The sequence below is a fragment of the Asterias amurensis genome, chromosome 4 (genome assembly GCF_032118995.1).
Source record: "Asterias amurensis chromosome 4, ASM3211899v1".
Taxonomy (NCBI): domain Eukaryota; kingdom Metazoa; phylum Echinodermata; class Asteroidea; order Forcipulatida; family Asteriidae; genus Asterias; species Asterias amurensis.
Genome location: NC_092651.1, coordinates 16997210 through 17013001, shown reverse-complemented (window position 1 = coordinate 17013001; position 15792 = coordinate 16997210). Strand labels below are relative to the sequence as shown.

General features: G+C 40.3%; 1 protein-coding gene across 1 annotated transcript in view; it reads left to right on the top strand.

Moving 5' to 3' along the window:
* LOC139935946 (uncharacterized) overlaps positions 1-15792 on the top strand; it is a 119012-nt gene that overhangs the window by 14494 nt on the left and 88726 nt on the right. Inside the window, exon 3 of the mRNA XM_071930595.1 lies at positions 6094-6209. Coding sequence (XP_071786696.1) covers positions 6094-6209 — 116 coding nt within the window. The remainder of the gene's footprint in view (positions 1-6093; positions 6210-15792) is intronic.

Sequence of the window (15792 nt, the reverse complement as noted above, 5' to 3'; positions counted from 1 at the left end):
ATGGTGATCCTATTGTACTCCATTTCCGTTAAAGAGCGATTTAAATTTTGAAAAAATTGTGTTTACTGTTTGAGTGAAAAACAGGTGTATGTATAGGTGTGATTTTTCTTTCTTTCGTTGAGCGCATACAGTGGTCTTGAGATTATTCTTTAGATGGCCTTCGGACCTCGGGGCGGACAAAAAGCCACCATATATAATTGGTTGACATCTTTTCAGAACCCAAACTGTGAAGGACATAAAATTTATGGAATGAAAAAAAATAATAATAATAAAATAACAACAAAATAAAATGGTGGATCCACACCGTGGTACCACAGCACGGTTGCTACAATGTTAGTCTATCTATATAGCCATGGGTTTGTTACAAGTTTTTCTTTCATGAAAAGAAAGAACAAAATCTGGATGAAAAAAAAGGATACCATAAACCAAACTCATTGAAAGTCGGCAGATTATTATCCAGATAAGCGGAGATTTAAAGACCTCGTAAATTTCTGTCCCCTTATATTCAAATAGATTTTAAACAGCGGCAGTGGAGCGTTCAAAAATGGTGGTTCTTGTTTGAATGCCAAACTATACACACTTTGGGTATATAGGGGGAGGGGTACAAGCTATTGTGGGGACTATAGTTGGGGAACACTTAAAATGGCGCACAATATCGAGTTGTCGAGAACCCTTAAGGCTAAACACTGCTGTCAATACCAACTGGACCGGGAGATTTAGGTCGGTTGAAGATATTATCAGGGTTCTATTGTGGTGTGTACGATCTACTCATAACTCGGATCCACATCGGGCTCAAGTATACCATAGAATAAGGAGTATACTAAGCCAACCATAGATGATGTAGGAATCAAACATTTACCACAATCCAAATCTTTCAATTCATTATTAAGCCCAAAATGATGTAGTTGTTTCCTACATATGCATTGATATAAAAAAAAACATACTTTGTTCATTATTGTAACATACAAACAGGCAATCAGTTTTTTTTTATTATTGAATACTGTCCGTATCTCAAACACAAGTTTGGTTGAGAGAGACAACACTTTCTGGTACCATTAGCGACTCCAGTGCACCTGGTTTATACAAAATAGTTGAATTGACACAGTTGACAAATGGCTTTCAGACCACATGTCAGTCGTTGTCATTTCAGGTCAAATCAAAGAATGTTATTGTCGTTGACGATTACCAACGAGGCGAGTAATGAAGAGCTAATTCCAATTATCGGAAAAGGGAGGGGGAGAATTCAAAAAGTAATCAAAACATCTCAAAAATTCCCGATGTATGAAGAATAAAAAGACCCTAGAGGGGTAACTGTAAATCCAGGATAACAATAAATTACTGTAAATTATTGCAAGAAACAGCCACGCAGAGAGAGTGAAAAAAAGTACGTTCCCTCTTTTGTGAAAAGCCACTTTTTGAACAACAAAAGCACAACAGAGTCATTTCCGAGTTAGAGTTTTTAATTAGCACTTTGGTCCGAGAGTGGCTCGAGGGATGTTAGCCTTAAAGGACATTGGTTTATTCTCACAAAATAAGGCTCTATACTCTTGGCACCAACGGTCGAAACCCTACCCGCCCTAGACACGTTAGGGGTTCTGGGTAAGTAAACAAATGGGACCCTAACGAATGCTTTTAGCAGAGTGGACAGTCCACGAATTGCACGATAGGGCTCCACGGATTTGCCCAAAGGTTTTGGCAGGTTGTTTTTTCGGACACCCATACGCGAACAAACATCATGTGAATGGAAACTTATGTGCGTAGGTACCCATGCCTTCTTGTTGACTGCTGATAACACTGCAGTGTTGTGGGCTGAATTCTACCGGTCGTGAGTTGATAAAACCCGGACAACCGGAAAGGATGTGCTTTTAATATTTGAGGACAAAATAACCCAAATTTCTTTTTAGATCGGCACGTTTTAAACTCACTCGTAGGTCCTTGCTCGATGGTTGAACCTCAAGTTGAGCGTATAAGAAATCATAAGATTATTTGTCAAGTGAGTAGTCATGCATTACATTGGTAATGATTTTGACGAATACTGTAAGAGCATGATCATGGACGATCCCTCCTCAAATCAGATCGGCGTAAAGGCAGTTTGAATAGATGGGGTTATGATATGTTTGTCTGAGCTTTGGAAATGATTTCAATTGGCAAAGCATTGGAATTCGAACCGTATTTTAGGTTATTATTGTATGAGTCTAGTGTAACCTATATTGAAAATTTTGCAAAAGAATTATGGTTCCAGCCTACGCCCAGGCGTTTTCTCTAACATTGAACGTTTGACCTCAATGTATCTGACATTTCCTTGTGAAGTTTCATGTTGCAATGTCAGTTCAGTTCCCGACTCTGTCTGTAATAGTTTGACTTGTTGCACTCGATCAAAATTTCCATTGGATGCTTAGTCTTAGCCTACACCCATACTTTTTAAAAAGGTTCCAAACGTACAATGTGTTTCGAAAACAACCTCACAAAGAACCAAATTCCACAAAGTGCCCTTGCTGTGACCATTCTACCACCATGCTGTGACCGGGACCAACAAATAACAGTTCCAGCCGACACTGAGACTATGTTTGGGTGTGGGGAACCTTCTCCAAAGCAGCTACGGTGCCCTTAGTGCTGTGACTGAAGGCAAGGCCCAAAACTTAGTTCCAGCCTCCATCCCTATTTCAGCACGGTTTAGCCTTGTGTTTCGATTTTGTTTTTGCCAAAGCACCACTTTCGGCAAGTAAGATAATTTACTTGCAACCATAACCAGGTTGGATTCGTTATAAAATACATTAAAAGTTACAAAATACATCACCAATTATGTTAATGGGATATCAACTCAGTTAGAACAAATTCACATTTATCACTATACACTTTCTTCCTGGTGGAGTTACACTTACAAGGATCTGAAACGAAAGCGCAGACCACGGAAACCAACAAACAAATACACATGTAAACAACATGTCTGCAGCTGCTGTTCATCAGCCTCCCCTCTTTTGTGATCAGGTATCTTGGCAACCTCCTCCGGGACATGCTTAAGCACCAGACGCCTTCTTTATTTGGAAGGCTTAACCACACGCTCTCGCCAAAACAAGTTTCCCATACAAGGTGGAGAACGTACCCAACACAAGAGGCTCAGTGTGGTGGAATAAACCTATCTGGTCATCTGCCCTTTGAGACCCAGTCTGTATCCTCCACTAATCTCCCCCTCACCCCACCACCACCCAAGAAGGACCCTGCAATTCGCTCCATCGCGTTTGGTATTGTGAGGTGACAATAAGCACCTGGACGCGTAATTTGAAGGGAAAACATCATCCGTTAATTGCCGGTTTAGGTATTGTCCAGGAACATCTCAGCAATTATCCTAAACTACTGGATCATCTTCACCATCGGGTGAAGACACAGGAATTTATAATTGAATAATAAGAGTTTTAACACATTGGCATGAGCATGTACTGATGGCTGATGATGCAGCGTTGTTGTGTTTTAAACTCGTTAGTTTATACAAAGTTGTTTAGTTCCAAACCGGAGTCAGGTTTTAAAAACGCATCTTGTACACTATTCTCTACAATTCAGGGGCCAATTTCATAGAGCTCCTTACGCAAAAAAATTGCTTAAGCACGAAAATAGCTCGCTTGTTTTACACATGTTACTGGCCAAAATTTCATGCCATATACATTGCTTGTGACTGGTATTTAGCTGTTGTTAACTTAGCATAACAATTGAGTGGAGTTTTGGCCGGTAATCTGATTTTACTACGCAAGGATTTTTTTCGCTTAAGCAAAATTTTGTGAAATTGGGCCCTGGTAATGAAACCAAGGATGCATCATAAGTGAACTTAATCACTGTAGCTCGCAAGCTTCCTTGTAAACAAAGTTTCTTGCTATGTGAACCATAAACACCGGGGTCGAACCCCTATATTAAACTCCTCCACGAGTTCTGCTCACTTAAGGTATAGCATCTTGCACAAGTGCCACGACCAGGACTCGAACTCTACTGATCAGTCTCTGCTGATCAGAAACATCAGAGCTTGAGTGCTTATGTTTCATTTCAGCCAGCCTAAAGAGCACATTGCCTTCATACATTCTGCCAATGACATAAATATTTCCCAGGCCTGAATACTTCACAGAGGTAACGAAGGCGATTGCCTACATGAGGAAATTGGTGCCTTTGAAATGCTCGAGTAGAAGTTTACAATTTCCTCAAAGTGTGCCCTTTACCAAGGAGAAACTGCCTTACTGTCACTGCCCTTTCATAAACGAAGCATACATGCCTGAATTTCTCATGACCAGACCCAAACACACAACATTTGCTATGGCCCAAGGTTGTGGAGAACGCACAAACCCAAAATGTTCAGCTCCCAATAAATATTGTTGTTATGAAATGCATTCTGCCAATTGTCAAAACCTTTCTCAAAACAACATTTTAACTTGCCCCTTTCTAAACTTCGATTTAACCCTGATAAATACGACAGTGTCGTTCAATTATATGTAAAATCTCCTGTTTAGCGAGTATCAACGAAGTCCAAAGCAAATTGAATATTTTCCTACATTGGATACTGCTCTAGGTCCTGAAATCAAATCTACCACCGTAAACAAAACCTACAAAACATTGCAAAAGTAACTTCGAATTCTTCTTGCTTATAACCATCTAATCACAAGTACAGCACTCCTCATTTGCATTACTTATGCTTTTAGAGAAACTGAAAGTCTGGATAATCCACGTGAGGATTAACCATAGAAGGGATTATTAACCAACCTTCATCCCAGCTTTACTTCCCAGTGGGCCACGATTACTGGGGCCACATCACACACATAGCCCATCCCACGTAGCCCCTATAAGCTTTGACTAAAGAGGCAACTCATAATCTGAATAAGATTCTGTGCTTTCGTTTTTACAATCCCAGCCAAGAACTACACTGATGTATCATAGAGCAAGGACATGTTCCTTGCTCTATGGTTTTACCAAATCGTCAAGTGAAGTAGCTTCTGACACCAAAGTCAAATATTTGGTTTCTTAAAAACTCAAGGGCCACGAATCTAGCACTTTATAGCTAAAACCCTGCTCATACAACGCAGCCCACAGAAGCTCTGACTACAGGCAGACTCGTTTTAAGGCAGTGGACACTGTTGGTAATTGTCAAAGACTAGCCTTCACAGTTGGTGTATCTCAATATAGGCATAAAATAACAAAACCTGTAAAATTTGAGCCCAATCGGTCATCGAACTTGCGAGATAATAATGAAAGGAAAAACAACACCCTTGTCACACGAAGTTGTGTGCGTTTAGATGGTTGATTTTGAGACCTCGAGTTCTAAACTTGAGGTCTTGAAATCAAATTCGTGGAAAATTACTTCTTTCTCGAAAACTATGGCACTTCAGAGGGAATCGTTTCCCACAATGTTTTGTACCATCAACCTCTCCCCATTACTCGTCACCAAGAAAGGTTTTATGCTAATAATTATTTTGAGTAATTACCAATAGTGTCCACTGCCTTTAAGGGCCACACTGTATATATTCGAACAGAACTTTCTCAATTGCTCTTAACAAGTACTAAAGCCTCAGACATCAAAGTCATCAATGTTTCTTTATCGCTCATCAACGACCACGAGTCTTACACTTTCGAGATCTCAATCATTGTTGTTTTCTGATCTAAATGATTTTTCAAAAGACTGTTTGACGAGTTGCGAGCGTGGACCGTCTTAGAGTTGACCAGTCATGCGTTTCCACTTCTTGATTTTCAAAGTGGTTGAAGTATTAAAATATATCAAAAATGAGAGTCTGGTGGAATTTACTATCAAAAGCCCATTAAAGAACCAATTTACCATGCTTGAAGAGTTCAACGTACCGGCATGAAACTTTACCTATAGTCAGACCACCTGATCTGAAACCGAAGTGGTCTTAAATCTTACAAACTACACACAGGCATAGATATTGGATGACCATGGCCCCTTTTCTGATTCAATTTCCACATGAGCGGAGAGGTGTTTCCAAACTCCCAGACAACCTGGGTGTTACTGAACCCGTCCACATTATAACCCGAACAATGTGGCGGCGTTTCCAAACAAGGCTCTTAACTAACCTTGTTTCATTTGTTGTCTCTTTCACGCAGCGTTGGACACGGACAATGTAACAGTGAAGAAACAAGTCTTCGAGATCCTTTCGGCTTTGTGTGCGTACAATGGGGACGGATACAATAGAGCCATCGATGCTTTGGAGCATTATAAGGTAAGCCAGATACACCATCCCCATGTGTGTACATTTGACACAATTATAATAAATCTGTGGCCGCCAAGTATCGACCGGCGGCCATTTTTTATTTTAGTCTGGTTCTTTGACCCTGGAAGGCGTAAGTCTTCAACAGTTGAAGCCAGGGTTAGTCCGAAGATACTGCGGTATTATCAAAACGTGACCGCCATCTTGGTAGTAAACCTTGACTTCTCGTCGTCGATGACAATGAACTCATTTCAATGCAAACAATCCTACTCTCCGATTATATTTAACTAATTCACGAAAACACTTCCACGAAAAGGAACCGACCTATTTGTTATGTTTTGTTTTGAATTATATCAGTATCGCCATGGAGCAATAAACTCCGCACGTAGGCCAGTGCATGATCACCAAACACCTTTTCTTTTCCAAACAAACAGTCAACCAATATTTCTCGAATTGTTGACGTTGGAATCTAGCCTTTTTCAGAATTAATTGAAAGGTAGAAAAAATGATTAATGGCAGTTTTTGGCGGCTGAGTAGGCCTATACGCGTATTGTTCGGCAGTTGACCCTTACAGTCACCTGACTTCGTGTCGTCATCAAGTTGGCCGCCATTTTGAATCACACTGCCGTCGATTTCACCAAACTCTTCCTAACTAAGGATTCATCTTAGGACTTAGGACGAGTTAAGTTCCGTATCCTTAGACGTAGGACGCATTGAACCCAGTTAGGACGAGTTATCGAGCTAGGATTAATCCCAGACTGCTGGAAACGTGACCAGTGCAAGTTTTAGGCAAATGATTTTTGAACACACCTTCTGTTAAGTCTGCCTTTTTGGTGCGTATTGTAACCTGATCATTCCCAACCCTGCTAAAAAAAAAGATTGTTTCAACTCACCAAATAAATGATGGAGAACTCCAATGTTGTCAAGCAATAGCTCTTATGGTTGTAGGTTGCCATAATAACACTTACAATATTCTCGACAGCCTTTGGCACAGATAATGTTTTCCATTGTCTCGCAAAATGAAAACTTCGCCGTGTTCACCTGGTAAAACAAGAAGAAAAGTATTACAAAAAAAAGTAATTAAGGAAGAATTCTGGCCCAAATGTCTGTTAAAGTTAAGCAATGGACTGGATTCCTATAGGATGGGAATGCATACTTAAAGTGCATTGCTAATTCAAATAATATGAACGCATTGCGGCGACGCGGGTTTACATGCTCTTTCTTTGGAACTTCCTTGCAATTTTCTTTCTATATAGCATTGTGTGTGGATTCTTTGGCTAGACAGGCCTGATCTTCACGGAGGCAAGGAAGGTGATTGCCTCCATGCACCCTGGTCCTTGCCTTGGTGTTATTGAAAAGCTCCAGTAGAAATTTACAATTTCTTCATAGGGTGCCCTTTACCAAGGGGAAAATGCATTGGTGTCCTTGCCCTTTCAAAAACAAGCATGGATGTACATGCTATAAGGGACAGTCTACCAGCTTTTGCCTTCTACATTTTTATACAAAATATTAGCCACAATTTCCCCATTCGCATACCATTTTGACCTAAAGGCCTAGTTTCTTCTTGTATTAACCGATAACGTACAGTTTTGAAATAATGGTTTCACAACTGAATATTATTGCCTTCTACAAAATAGCAGCCTTCATTTCCCCATCCTCATACAATGTTTGACCTAGATTCTTCTCATCTTGTATTGGATTAACCGATAATGTATACAGTTTTGAACTATAACAATAATATAGAAAGAAGTTCCATTCGAAACCCCTAAAGTTAACACAACTTTTGCCGATACCAAGAGGTCCCGGATTGGCCCCAGGGAACCTACAATGTTTAGACACAACTCAAGAGGAATGACCCGCTCAAAGCACTCACTGGCTGACGTGAGTTGACAGTTTTTCTCCCCCATACGGAACTTTTGTGTATCGTATTGTTTGTAATTTTGATCAGCTTGCTTGTATTAAATAAACAGGTTAAGCTAGCACTGATGGATAGCCATCTCCTACTAAGGAAAGATCAACAATTGGGCTTCAATACTCGGTCATGCGTGTTTGAAGACGATGTGATCATAACAATGCTGCCGTGTATTGGGCCTCTTATCCGGGGGTTGTACAGTGCTGACGACGAGACGGGTAGACTGTGAACTCCTTCCAGTCCTTTGGTTTTCGTGAAATTGGCATAAAACTACCCACTGGAAATGTTATTACAAAAGGTGATACAGATTTAAGAAACAGATTTGATGACTATTTTTTTATCATGGTACTGTCGAGTCAGGCCGCAGAGACTTTTGTATAACATCGTCTCTGCTTCCAACAATGGTTTATACTAAACAGCTCCCCATTACTCATAACCAAGCAAGGTTTTATGCAAATAATTATTTTGAGTAATTACCACTGCCTTTAAGTTAAAAAACAAACTCAATTCAGCCTGTGGTTTGAACTGCCACAATTTAACTTACATATCGTCTGAGCAGTTGCAGTCTACTTTCGTGCATTAAGCGTGCACTTAATAACCACGAGTCTTTTGAAAAGGCAAAGATAGGCCTACCCTTTTCTATTCGTTATAAAAGAAGGTTTATGCTGTAATTTATCATGGACGGAATCGTGTTGAAATCACTTAAAAAGGTTTGATAACAAGAATCTGTCAGTAATATTAATGTCACTCACTCGGTAACAAAAGAAGGCCTTCCCTTTTCTTTTTAGTAACTCCTGGAAAAAGGTTAACCTCTGCATTCCAGTTCCACCCTCTATGTCCGATTACAATGAAAAATGAACTTGAAAATAACCACGAACGTGTCCTCCTAGTTTTCTTCATGAAAATTACATTTTTTCCCTCAAAAGCCCATTCACGCAGTAACAAAAGAAATGCATATTTCATTTTAATTTCTTTTGTTACCTATAGGACATGCGAGCCTCTGTAAAAGGATTCTTTCAAAACCGCTTGAGGGCGTGTACTTTGTTGGGGAGCGCCCTCAATTGTTCTGAACAAAACATCCGGAAGGCATACTTTTTGAAACCAACGTTTTCTCTCCAAAGTACCAGCTTATGTACTTGGACATTGTGGGGAATAATTGCCCGTAATGAAAAGGATCATTGTTGGAAAAATAAATCTGGGAACGCTTTTTCATCGACACGTTTGTCAAATCTTTAAATAAAATCATCAGAAAATTTTTCCCCCCTCGATTACTTGATTTTTCTCTTTGTGAATCCGTTTCGGTTCTTTATACAATAAAGGTACTTGTTATTTTTTTCTGATACTTGTAGAACAATTTTTTTATCAAATAGAAGAAAGGGGATATATAGCTGGAGGCCACGAAGGCCTTGCCCTCTTGGTCTTGGTGCCTCTTCAAAAATTGCCCACTTTAAGATTTTCCAATAGAACTGCCCTTTGCAGAATGAAAATGGTCTTGCCCTCTCTAAGGGCAATGTTATTTTTTAATAAGAAATACAAATCAGGGCTGTATGCTTCGTTTTTGAAAGGCATTTTCTTCTTGGTAAAGGGTACCCTATGCGGCTACTCGGGAATTTCAAGGGCACCAAGGCAATGACCATGGGGCATGGAGGCAATCGCTTTCGTTGCCTCCGTGAAGTATCGACCTGCATAGTTCTAGTATACCCCCCTTGTTGCGAATCGTTGGTTCAGATTTGGGTAGGCCGCATCCGAGTCCCGCTAGTCTAAAGTTCACGGGCATGTGTGTACCACGACATTCAGTAAACAAAGTATTACGACAGTATTTTATAACGCTTTAAGTTTCATACAAAATGTCATTAGTTTTCTGTTACAAACGTTTATTTTGATGTAAACACCGTGTTTTGGATTACACTTTTAAGACTCGAGAGTACCGCTGTAATTGTCAATTCTCACCCGTCTCAGTTTCGTTTAGTTCAAGGGTAAGAACCTCGTTTGAGTCGTCAGCAGGAGGACCACCGGAATTGATGTCTTCCTGCACCCACTGGTTTAGCAGTGATTCAATTTCTCCATTAAAAACGTTCATTGGATTCAGTTTCCAAATCGGGGTATTGTGTTTTGTTTTTCTATTTGGAATTCCAGGTTCCGCTCCAGAGATTCTGGTTTAGCATTTATTTGGGAATGAATGTGACAATAATTTGGTCAGTTAAAAAGGGGGCGTTTTGCATGAATTGGCACACAGTGTATGTTTTAGTTGGTGCGTGTGTCTTTTTGATGTATTTTTTTTTAAGTGTGCGCGTTTGGCGTGACCAAAAAGGTGTGGGAACGTAAAAATGGGGGAAACCATGCACCACCTGTTAATGAAACTGCATACAATAATAATGCGGATTGGTTGTTAAGTTTCTTACATGGTTATTAGAGCATCATAGAGGCAGACAGAAACTGAGGATAGTGTTTATTTAGTTCCAGACCCTCGGCCCCGCGTGTGTGTTCCTGGGATTTATTTGTTCCTCAAGCAAGCACGTACGTTAGCAACCACAAGAAAAAGTTTCATTGAACAATAATCACTCCGGTCATTACGTGTACATGTTAAAAGTGACTTTACCATTAATATCAGAACAAAATACAAACCAAGGAAAGAATCATGATTGCACGGTATTTTTGTTTATGAATCAATCGTCAAGTTCATTTTAGAGAGTAAACAAACTTAAGATTGTCAGGTACATAATTTGCTAAGGTTAAGAGCTATCGACGTAACGAAAAGTCACTGGTGAAAGTTTGATGCTTTCTGCTATTCATAAGACTTAGGAATTAGGTAAATTCTGCAATGGCAATTGCAGACGTGTCTTTGGGGAATTCTATAAACAAAAACTTAATAATGATGATATATTTATTTGTTGGAGAAGCTCTTATGTTGCTTACGGCCAAACATGTTACAAGGGTTTGTTTACGTTGCGCTTTATGACTCCGAAGAAGTGTGAGCTCGTAATCAATGACGCGTGGTTAAGTTTTCGCGATATCCAGACAAAGCAAAAGTTCATTGTCATTATTCATAAAAGGATCCGGAATCACATAAATGAGCCACAAGAACCGTCTGGAAATGTTAAATTTTCTCTCTCACTTGCTCACACAATAGGCCTTTGTTGTCGAATGTCACATTTCATAGATTGTGAACAAAAAGTCATACACCATGAACCAGTGATTTTTGATGTAAAACGGTTCGCTACGGTCGAGCTGGTATATTATGATGATGTTTTTCCCTTTCCTGCAAAAAAAATGCCTGCAATAAAGTAGTGAAAAAGTACTAACTGCATTGTGCCGTTAATTTTTAACAAATTTTCAGAGAAACTTCAACAATTGCCCGTTTCAACCCTCGTTTTAACATGCTTTACAGGGTGTGTGCAACAAAGGTTAGAATGAACTTTTAATGCTAATTTTTATAGACTCGAACATTATTCTAACATGTTATGAAGATTGCCTTGGTTGTATGGAAAGCCAACTTTCGAACCGCGCGCGTGTCGCCTAAAACGCACACGCGAGGGAAAATGACCTCCAAAATGGCACAAGAGAACTTTATCATGGGCGATGACGTCATGTGATTTTGGTCAACATAGTTGGGTCTCACAACTGTGAGAAGTGGCTCTAAAAGAGGCATGGTGCTGGCACAATGCACAAACCTATCAACACCTTTTGGGGATATTGGTGCAGGAAAAAACATGGCCACGAGGCGTTTTCATTAAGATTAACCCTGTAATACTCACAACGAAGTACTGTGAACTGCACTGCACTTTTATGAGTGATGATTACCACATACATGTATACATAACCGACAATTATAGTTTCAAAAGCATTCAGATATGTTTTTGACCGGTTTCATATCCGATGTAATATGTTGGTTCTTGTGAAATAGGTAGGTGGGCGGGGGAAATTCGAAATGGTTTGCCCTGAGCAAGATTTCGAGACGGTTATCAGCATAGGCTACATTATGAGCCAGTTCAATCATGCTTTAGCACATCAACATCCTGTGAGAATTGTTTGTTGAACTTATGCCAAAGTGTTGTAGGTGGACGTGGTATCAAATAGTATTACCTTTTATGGCTGATTATTTTGTAATCATTTCTCATGATCAAGTTAACACGACCAAGAGGAATGCAGAAAGGGGGCGTTGTCGGACCTGCGGCATTGGGGGGGGGGAGGGGGGGGGGGGGTACTATGGAGGTACCTACATGAACAACCTTTCATACAGTCTCCAACCCCAATTTTCTTGCCCATGATTTCTCCAATTCTTACCACGTGATTATATTTTCTGCAGGCCAGTGCAAAACTTTTCGTTCCGGGGGAACGATTTCGGCATGCAATTTTGCATAGCAAACTATTTTTTTTTTGATACCACGTCCATTACAACACTTTGGCATAAGTTCAACAACAAACTATTTAGACTAAACTTTTTGTTGTGCACACTGAATGCTAATGTTGAGTAGCAAATTGTGATTCCTAACTAGCAACTGGTACATTTTGTGTAGCAATTTGCTCTGCTATACAAGGGCAATCGGTCACACCCAAAACATCAACGTGTGGTTAGGTGCGAGCAGACAATTCTTTCAAAAGAAATCATACTAGCCTTGCTATTTTATGACATTTTGTTACTTTCTCAGTACAAAAAAAAAAGTTTTGCTTTCGTGTGACACACTTGTTGTGACCGTATAGACCCGTGTCTGGTCTGGTTGATGGTGCATGAACACCTATGACTACTTGATACAATAGACGTGCTCAACAGTGACTGCGAGTACGTTATAGTTGTCCAGACGTGCCCTATTTCACTAAAAAGGACACCGTGCAGCCATTTTAGATCATCGAGACAAAATTAATTGTCAAAACGTACACTGTCTGCACTGAATTTCAAATCACGGTGAGTGTGATCACGATGCAAGGATAGGGGCCTGGGGCCGATTTCACAAAGATCTCAAATTGATCGTAACTTCAAATCAATCGTAGTTGCTAAGTAAAGTGTGATGTCACAATACAAATCTCTATGGTGATACTGAAAATTTGTCTTGCGATGAATTTTATTGCTTTGTGAAATCGGCCCCAGGCATGGTACTTCATGGAGACAACGAAGGCGATTGCCTCAATGCCCCCTGGTGTTTCCCTTGGTGCCCTTGAAATGCTCCAATAGAAATTTACAATTTCCTCATATGGTGCCCTTTACCAAGGAGAAAATGCAGTATTAACCTAATTCTAAGTTGGCTAGGGGGGCCAGACTATTGTTCCTTGCAACCTCGGTTTGGTCACATTGGATTGAATGGGCATTTACCGAGTCCTGTAGGATCCTTCGCCTTTCATGTATTAGTAACACTGACAACTCTTTAAAGTTGTAGAGTGAAGTCTTGGAAAGCAGTTTGAAGGATAATCAATCTGCCCGCAAACTTGAAGTGAAACTGATAGACCCCCAAAATATAGGTTAACGTGGGACGTGACTGGTGCCATTAACATCATATCTTTAAAGACACTGGACACTATTGGTATATGTCAAAGACCAGTCTTCTTACTTGGTGTATCTCAACATATGCATAAAATAACAAACCTGTGGATATTTGAGCTTGATTAGTAGTCGGAGTTGCGAGATAACTATAAAATAAGAAAAAAACACCCTTGTCACACAAAGTTGTGTGCTTTCAGATGCTTGACTTCGAGACCTCAAGTTCTAAACTTGAGGTCTCGACAAATCAAATTCGTGGAAAATTACTTCTTTCTCAAAAACTACGTCACTTCAGAGGGAGCTCTTTCTCACAATGTTTTATACTATCAACCTCTCCCCATTACTCGTTACCAAGAAAGGTTTTATGCTGATAATTATTTTGAGTAATTACCAATAGTGTCTACTGCCTTTAAGAGCGTGTTTGATTCAATTTCAATCCACGGCCTTTCAATGTGTTTTGGATGAGTGAAAATCACACGCAATAGCTGATGACGTCACTGGCGGAAGTACTGCTCATTATTGGTTGTAATTAGTTTTATTTCTTACTTTTAAATTCGAAGACTCTTTGTAATTTTATCGCAATTCAGCCTTTAATTGGCTGCAACTGTAAAGTTATTACAATAAACCATTTCAAATCAAGTTACCAAAATTTAATGTGACAGCGCCTCCAACGGTTGCGATGAATGTTTTTCTTTGAGGAACAGTGATATCTGTAATGATTAGCAAGGAGTTATCGGTACCTCTAGCGTAATGAACGGTCCGACAGCACGATTCTCCTCATATTAAATGTTGTTTTACCCTTATACACTGATGTGCGTTAGCACTGTACTCAGTACTTTCCCGAGTTCAGTGAAAATAAACACAGGTATAATGAATAATTTCTCAGGTCCGATTCGAACCCACGACCCTTGCACTTCTAGAGCAGTGTTTTACCAACTAGGACACCGAGATAATCAGGTAGCTAGAGGCAGTTTGAATCCCATGTTTTAGGAGAGGGTACCGCAATGATATAATTGATGTTAAACTTGACTATCGTCTGACGTCATGTCAAGTTCGCTGGGACCGTGGCCAACTTGTCGTTTGGACTTCAAAATACACTCTTTATAAGCAGAATATTTATGGCATTGCTCTTTAAAAACGATGGCTGAATGAATAAGTTAATCTGCGCACGTTTATATGGACGGGTACTTGGCGACGAACGAATGCCTTGCGCGTGCAGCTAGAGAATAACGAACACGTGAAACCACGGGTGGTTCTCCAATTAAAACAACTTGCACGATCTACTCTCACGATATGCGCGAGAGTCCAACTCGTCCTTCACATTACCAGACTGTACATCGATGTCAGGAGCATCTCTACATGGAAACCAGGCGGGGCGAGTTGACTACATGGAAATCAGGCAGAGCAAGTTGACTACATAGAAACCAGTCAGAGGCGAGGCGTGTTGACTATTTGTACATGGAAACCAGGCAGGGCGAGTTGACTACATGGAAACAATTCAGGGGTTGAGTTGAATACGTGGAAACCAGTCAGGGACGAGTTAACTACATGGAAACCAGTCAGAGGCGAGTTGACTATGGAAACCAATCAGGGGCGAGTTGACTTTACATGGAACCGGTCAGGGGCGAGTTGACTGTCAGCAATTTTTGGTTTGTACAAGTCATCACTATTACCACTGTCGAAGTGCTTTTCACGGGTAATTTTTGTTTCTCTCTAAATGGATTAAAAAGGGAATCCTTAAAAAAAAAACCATCTGGACAATTTTTGATGATGTACAAAAAAAATTGCTGACTGGCATCCCTCTGCATTCACCGGAGGGTATACACCATACCGTTGAGGTCGCTCGGCACCCACTTGACGCACGTGTGCTGCGTCACTGCTCACCTCTCAGCGCGCATACACTATTCTGAGTACCGTACATTATTACAGTCAGGCCGTCCGGATAAGAACAAAATGCAGGGGCTGAGATCTGAGATGTGATCACGTATACTACACCTCGGTATCATCAGCAGACACAACAAAGCCCTCCAAGCCGATGATACCTTGCTGGGATATTTGAGAATCAGATTGGATCTTAACCGTCTGGACTTCGGACATGTATTTATGCTGTGATTCTCCTTCGGTGGTTGTTAGGCGTTCATTAACGCATTGAGCTGCGCCTTGTTAGGATATTTCGCGTCTTCATGGTTTCACGTCTTCCGACTGACAAC